The 7,747-nt window shown below is 41.9% G+C and overlaps 1 protein-coding gene across 1 annotated transcript; it reads left to right on the top strand.

The window, feature by feature from the left end:
• The first annotated feature begins 889 nt into the window (after positions 1-889).
• crip1 (cysteine-rich protein 1) lies at positions 890-6,406 on the top strand. The gene is made up of 5 exons (XM_020097853.2): positions 890-1,155; positions 4,758-4,852; positions 5,403-5,460; positions 6,081-6,125; positions 6,296-6,406. Exons 1-4 carry the CDS (start codon positions 1,116-1,118, stop codon positions 6,116-6,118), a joined length of 231 nt encoding a protein of 76 aa, XP_019953412.1. The 5' UTR covers positions 890-1,115; the 3' UTR covers positions 6,119-6,125; positions 6,296-6,406.
• The last annotated feature ends 1,341 nt before the right edge of the window (positions 6,407-7,747 follow it).

Here is a 7,747-nt window from a genome sequence, read left to right as displayed (position 1 = left end):
AATGTGAACTGTTTTATTAGGGAATACAGAGAAGGTCTAAGTTTCTTTAATCTCTGACTTTGGTTTACTACAGAGTTGAACAGTGTGACCGGAAACAAACATCTCTGTATCTTCTCCACCACATGAAGTCATGCTCTGACCTGAGATCAGAGCGTCACACAGCTCTGCAGCAGCTCTGTCTCATGAAGGTGTGAGAGGAAACTGCATCTGGCACGAAAAATAAAAAGACTTTGGTTTGGTTTATCAATAATTGATGCACGATAAGTCATTTCATATGAAATATACCCCGGTGATTAAAAGATACTTATCAGTTCTGGGCGGTGGCGTGAAGACTCTGCACTTTAGTCACAGCGATGAAACACGATTGAGAAGATAATTTTTTTGAACGGTAGTTATATATTTTTTATAATGTAACGTAATATTCAGTAAGGTTTAAGTGTTCACATCATCTCATACCATGATCATCTTTTCATATCTCATATCTCTAACTTAAATGTCTTTCATATCTCAGCGGCTCCTTAGAAGAAGAAGAAGAAGAAGATTTACTTTTATTCTCATGTTTTTACACTTTTTACATGCATACACGAAATTGTTCTCCGCATTTAACCCATCCAGTTGGCACCTTAGAATAAGAAGAATATAAATGACTGTAAAAGCAACTCACAACAAATGATATCTTATATGTTTTGTGATTTGTTTTTCTGAAATGTTCCTCTCCTCTCTTGACCTCACACTTCTATCATTAAAATACAGATGCACACAGTTTTAAGGTGAATTAAAAACGTTTTTATCCATTTGTAGTCGTATAAATGCCACAGAAAGGAAAGTCTATAAAGTGTGGTGGTCCCATTCTTTAGTTTTAGTGGTGCATGTGGTGTTTTGTGCACACACACACACACACACACACACACACACACACACACACACACACACACACACAAGCCTCTCCCCTCCGGTAGAAAAAAAAGTTGTGGTGAAGCAGTTTCGCGCTATAAGAAGAAGAGTGAGCGCATCTGCAGCTCAGAGCTGGTGCGTCCTGGTGCGTCAGAGTCACTTCAGGTCACTCCACCACTCCACAGACTCTTCACCTGATCTGCAGATCCGCAGCTGACAAGATGCCAAAGTGCCCGAACTGCCAGAAGGAAGTTTACTTCGGTAAGAATGACGTCATTATGTTATTATGATGGGGTTTTTTTTTTGTATTTTTCTGTCAAACCGTCGTGATCTGTGCATTTCCTGCTTTTAAGAGAACACGCGAGTTTTTCTGTGCACATGAAGAAACAGGAAGCTGAATTTCACCAGAGTAAAAAATAAGACAAGCACGTGAATGCAAGTATATATATCTATTTCTATTTCTATATCTATATATATTGTTATGTGTTCAGTATAAGTATTTACTATAAGAACAAAGTAGACTCAAATTTTTTCTCCATCCACTTTAATCCACTTCTGCATGAAAAACTATGCACAAGTACACACATACTGCAAAATCAATCTAAATGTTTATAAAGTACTTAAAAAGTTAAATACTGTGCAGACGGGCTCCGGGCAGTATTATTATTGGTGCACAAATACTTTGCACTTTGATGCTGCACGCTGAGCTGGAATCAGTTTGAACTGATTTACTCTGTGAGTTTTACTTACTGTATGTACATTATACTGCATGCAGAGTACAACTATGCATAAGAGTGGATGTAGTGTAGTAAGTGGATACAGGTAGAATGGAGCAAAAAATGGAAATGCGTGATTCCATAGTAACTTGACGCTGATGCTGATTCTACTTCTTCACTTTGACTCAAGTCAAATTTGAATGCAGGACTTTGACTTGTATTTGTATATATTATATATTTAAATTGTGGTACTTTCTAGTTTATTGTTGTAAATGATGCTAATGTTTCTTCCACCACTGATTATTATAGATGAACACAAAAACCGCCCTTTTACAATGTAATACGTTGAGGTGGCGCTACTTTTAACGGCCCTGTGCACTTTGAGTTAAACCTCTAATCATGAAGTTGTGAATGTAAACTCTTCATGTGAAAAGTAACTGTGGCCTTGAACTATATGTAACGTGTCACCACTGCAGCATCCAAGCTTTTCCAGTTTCCTTGTAGCCTCAAAAGTTCACGGCACTCTGCAAAGTTTCTCTCACAAGTTGCTTCGCTCGCTGCAGGAATTGAATTATCCTTCTCGATGACTGATTAGCTGCATGAATAATGACTGGATGGAGCGGAGGAGGCAGGTTTCCTCCGTCTCATGAGGACACCTTCAAAGCACGGATGAATTACTCCACTCTGGGAGGAGAGGGACGGCTCCATTTTATTTGCGTCTTAATCCATTTTCAAGATTGTCTCTGGCTCAGAGTAGAGCGGCGACGGAGGGAATCTTCTCCAGAGAGACGCACAGAGGCTGAGGCCAATATAAAAATACAAAGCCAGGTCTTTGGAGTGTCAGTCAGGTGAATTTACTGTGAGACTGATGAGCCGTTGCTTCCATTCTCCCGTTTCATGGATAAACCTTCCTCCTCAGGCCAAGACAATCAAACCAATTTGTTTCGGCCTGAACAAACCAGCCGGTCTCTGTTTTTCCATACAGCAGGAGATAGTCTGGGTCAGACGTGTTCACAACAACAGGAACATTTCTGGATCATGCAGGCGAGGGGTGGTGTTTGGGTAGAACACAAGGTTTAAATTCAGCTTCAGCGGAAATCACGTGTTTGCTTCTTCCACTCAGATTTTTTGTCCAGGGATGCGTGTTAGAAGCATCATCGACACGCGCATCCGCTCATTGTGAATTTTCTGGAAAATGTTCTCACATACGATCCCTTTAAAAACCGTTCAGGACCTGCGTGCATGTCTTTAAGCAGTTTCAGCCAGTGATTATAACACCTAACTGCTTCGCTCTCCTCCTCCTCCTCCTCCCCGTCGCTCCTTCTCTTTTACTACTCATCCGTCTGAAATGTTAATCTGTCTTCAGATGGAAACAATCAGGCTACTGCTGCTTCTCTGAGCGACGGAGGGGGAACCTGGTCCAGATCCAAAAAAACAGAGAATGCTTCTCTGTTACTGGAAACTCTGCAGATAATTACTTATTTTCCATTGTGGGATCACGAACTTAAAATTAGTGTCGGAAGCAAAGAAACTAACATGTAGTGTTAATTATGTGATGCTGTATTCATGACGATGATGAAACCTCCCAACAGGCGTTTTTAGCATTTATCTTTACATCAAAATGTATTGTCTCTGTCGTAACGGCGGAGGTAATAAAACCTGTCGGCTCCTCTGAGTTAATTGTCGCCCGAACGTAGCTTCAGTGTCACGAGAGCAGAGATCAGTTTCCTCATTAAACAAGAAAGCAAAGTGTTGAGCTGTTGCTTCAACATGTCAAATTCTTTCATTCTTCAACCTTTAAACTCATTAATAATAATATTCATGATATTTAATGGATGTAATGAGCAAAGCTGCAGTTTAGTTACGGACTTAAGCTTCACTAAACTTTGACGAACAGCTCTTTGTGCAGCAGCGGTGGTGCAGCATCACGGCTCTGCAGACTGAGACACAGTTTTAGAAACAAAGCTACAACCTGCATCACCACAGGCCGAACAAACCGCCCATCCCACAACAGGCAGGTTCGTAACAGCCACGGCACCGAACGGCTCATATCAGGATATCATCGTCCGACCAATATATCAGTCGAGCTCTGACAAAGTGTTGAATCAGCTCTCTGAGTGTGTTTCGGGGTGGAATGAGGTGAATGTCTGTTTTTCCGTTCACATGTGTGTGTTTGTGTTCACTGGACTGACTCCACAACGTTCCGGGCGGCGTGAGTCGATGCAGAGAGCAGATTGGATTATTCCTCCATCTGTCACACCTCATTTCATGTCACGTTATCAGGTAAAACAAACAGCCCGCGCACAAAATCAAGCTTTATCAGATCCACATATTATAATCAAGAGAAAAACACGGGCGTCGCTACAGAGCGGATCAGGGACGGACTCTCTGTGAGACTCTCCTCCATCACTGCTCGGACAGGAGCTCAGTGTTTGCTCAGTCCGCTGGTTTGTTTTTTTTAAGTTAAGTACAGTAATTATTTTGAGTCAGACTGGAAGTTCCATAACCGACCGCATTTTTCGGAAATGTTTCTGTGGAGCTGGCCTCAGAGGCTGAGCCCGCCCGGCAGCACTGTCCCTGTTGCGTAATCTCGTGCCCCCATCAGGCTATTTTTAGGGAGGAAACATCATGTCATATCCCAATGTTGTGGGAATGTGTTTAGGCCGGTGGGATAACCTGATGGTCCCGGAGGTATTCACATTTGCTGTCCTCCCTCAAAATCTGCAGATGTCGACCACATTTTGCGCTCGTTAATTACGACACTTCTTTATTTTCAGCATTTCCTTTATTTGCTTCTCAGAGGCAACGCCCTCTGACCTCAGCAGCTCCATTTCCTGTCTTTGCTCGTAGTTCTCTCGTCTCAAAAGTCGTCCTAAACCTTGTCTGTCTCCTCCAGTCCCCTCTTTTACGGTCCTCCGGTGTGTGTTTGTGATGAGCTCTGCAGATAAAAACAGTCTTTATCTGAGTTTATGAGGCCGATTCTTCAGGGACTCAAAGCACCACACCCAAACAAAGTTCTCAAACTTATCTGTAAACTGTACATCTGGTTGGTCTAAAAGTGATATTGGGCCAAGATGCATTGGTCTGAGACTCTTTGTGGTGAACTGATTGTTGACGTCTGAATTCTTCTCTCTGTGTGTTTGGCAGCTGAGAAGGTGACGTCGTTGGGTAAGGACTGGCACAGGCCCTGTCTCAAGTGCGCTAAGTGCAGCAAGACTCTGTCATCGGGCGCACACGCAGAGGTGAGACACCTGGAGACACAAACACATACCGTCACTTTGAGAAATGTACACAAGGTTTTATCAAAGTCCAACGTGGAATCTGCAGCTCAGTTCATTCAACCTGCAGCAAATGTGGAATATCAACATTTAAACCGACAAATAACTAGAATATAATTTATTATAATATTGATCCAGATCGAGAGTTGTTGCTAAAGCACTAGCCAGACTGGAAGAGGGTTTTTCCCCAACTTGGCAACCCAAACATTGTTTTTAATTTATGGCTCTTATCTAATCTGTAACATTTTATAACTAGTCATCGTTAAGATAAGGATTTAAAGGCAGAGCAGGAAAAACATTTTTTATGAATTTTCAGGGAATAATAAACATTTTGTGTTGCTGTGTAAAAGATACACAACTAAACTACATGCTGCAGTGATTCTCATGTTTGGGACGATGTTTAATGACCAATAAATCTTTGAGATTATCAGACCACTTCCTTTTCTTAGTGCCATTATAGTTCAAGATGTTTTGACATTTCTGTTCTGACCAAGTGTAAATTCAACTCTTCCAGCATGGAGGAAAGCCGTACTGTCACAACCCCTGCTACAGCGCTCTGTTCGGACCTGGAGGTGAGTACTGTTCAGTACGCCATGAAGTACTGAGGAAGTACTCAAACATTTTACACTCAGTGGATCAATTCCTCTCTCGAACATACAACTCAATGCCCTGAAAAACGTGGTTGAGTATAAAGTCTAAAGACATTTGCTGATATATGTAGTGGAGTAAAAGTACCCGTGAATACTCAAGTACAGCAGCTAAGTAGAAGTACTTTGTTACATCCCACCGCTGAAAAGTACGAGCAGCGTGACTCAGGCTCGATCACCTTTGTTCTGACTACCCTTGTCCTGAAACGCCCAGCGTGAGGATAATGTTGTGTATGTGATAGTGCTGAGGCTGTAAATGGTTCAGTCAAAGCACGCACTGTCACCTGATAGCATCACACACACACACACACACACATACACACACGCACACACACACACACACACACACACACACACACACACACACACACACACACACACTGTGAACCTGTCGTTAGGTGACATCTCTTTAAACTCTAGAGAAACTCAGCCGTCAGGTTTATCTCGTAGAACTCTTTATCCAGTTTCCGGCCTCGAGGATGTTTTCTGTTGTTTTCATCTCTTCTTTAAACCTATAACTCTTCTTCTTCGCTCTCTTCTCTCAGGTTTTGGCCGCGGTGGAAGCGAGAGCCACAAATATTAACCGACAGGTATCGTGCACACGTCCATCGTTCATTCACCCCTCAGCTCATTTGCTTACTATTTCCTGTCGTGGATTTTGCATGATATTTGTTAAGACATACACAGCCGTTAACTTTAAGCAAATTTCTTCTTGTACTTTGAACCGTCTGACGTGTTTTCTCTTCTGCTTCATCGACAGGTTCAGACCTCGCAGTAAATATTGTTGCTTGGAAACTCGATCGAAGACGCCAGCATGATGACGACTCCCAATAAAAAACAGCAAACAAGCTGCGCTCTGATTTAGAGGAAACAGTGTCTGTGTTTTTATTTGGAATACAGTCATGAAGAAGTTGAGTCTCTTCCTGTTCGTAATGTGGACTTTTTGATTAAACTCCTTTTAATTGTGTCTACTTTAAGCTCTTTCTATGAAAACACAAACTTAAATATGAGAGTTTCCTCGAGTCGACCACATTCTTTTCAGAATCGGATGTGTCGTTGTGTCCTTTCAATATCGATGTTCCCTAATCTGTTTAAACCTATGACACGTGGGAATGTACTGTAGTCTCTTGAATCCTTGAGCCCTTTGTGACCTGGCAACAAAACTTTTAGTACTTGACTAAATTCGTTAAATGATGATGAAACAACAACAACGATCTTATTAATGATGATAAACTCAATGGTGTCATATATTCTCCCAACTGGAACATTTCAAAACTATTCTCGCCGTCATGTATTTTTATTGCAGTGATATAATAAGATTAGAGAAGATTTGAGGAGGTGTGAAACTTTACTAACTCTGCAGAAAGATCCAAAGCAGTTGTTGGTACTTTATGACATGATCTTCCTCAGCAGGTAGTTTATCATATATATAGATGTCCATGTTTTTATTTTATAGACTTTGCTTTAAAACTTTTGTCTCCTTTAGACGGTGAAAGACAAAACATCTCGTCTCATGATTAATTTGGTGGCTGTTCTTCTCATGTCCATCTCTTCAGGAGGATTGTCCTGTGAAGTCCAGATTAAATCCCAAAAATATAAAAGTAAATAAATAAAAATGTCACAAAAGACCTCACATTTGAGAGTCTATTGACATTTTCAAATATAATGTCATAATTTTATGGCATCAAAAAAGCTTCCAGCCACATTATGACATGAAAACACTCAGGTCCTAGTGTAAACAAAGCTACGTTGAGCACAAACAGTAGATTCATAATTGGAAATAAAAAATAATCCCAGTTTTAACAAACTCTCCATCTGCTGGAGAAGATTTAGCGACACGGTCTCCAATTTCAAGAATCTGCTGTTTCCTGTGGTGTGTGCTGATCTGCGTCATCAGATAATATCTTCTAACGCTGCACAGGTTCAGAGGATTTAAAACCTGAACCCGGCTCACGCTGGTGCATTGTGGGTAGCAGCCGGAGCAGCTGAGGCCTGCAGCTGAGCCTGTGCAGATCCACCAGATGCTTCCTCTCTGGTTCTTTTTCGTCTCCGATGCCAAAACTTTTTCCCCCTGTTCGGCCGCCAGCGGAGGAGCCGCCGCCTCCACCGGGCCTCTGCCATCGCCGTCTGACGGTGACTATGGCAACAGACACAAACAGGCCTCAACAGTCGGAGAGCGTGGCCCCCGTCCGCCTGGCTGTCACCTTTCTTC

This window comes from Paralichthys olivaceus, chromosome 12 (genome assembly GCF_024713975.1).
Source record: "Paralichthys olivaceus isolate ysfri-2021 chromosome 12, ASM2471397v2, whole genome shotgun sequence".
NCBI classification, from domain to species: domain Eukaryota; kingdom Metazoa; phylum Chordata; class Actinopteri; order Pleuronectiformes; family Paralichthyidae; genus Paralichthys; species Paralichthys olivaceus.
This window is presented reverse-complemented; position numbering and strand designations above follow the sequence as displayed.

Excerpts from the sequence above, each read along its gene's own strand:
- crip1 (XM_020097853.2), top strand. The coding sequence starts at position 1,116 with ATGCCAAAGTGCCCGAACTGCCAGAAGGAAGTTTACTTCG. Across the intron at positions 1,156-4,757 it reads CCAGAAGGAAGTTTACTTCG|CTGAGAAGGTGACGTCGTTG; the intron begins GTAAGAATGACG and ends TGTGTTTGGCAG. Across the intron at positions 5,461-6,080 it reads CGCTCTGTTCGGACCTGGAG|GTTTTGGCCGCGGTGGAAGC; the intron begins GTGAGTACTGTT and ends CTCTTCTCTCAG.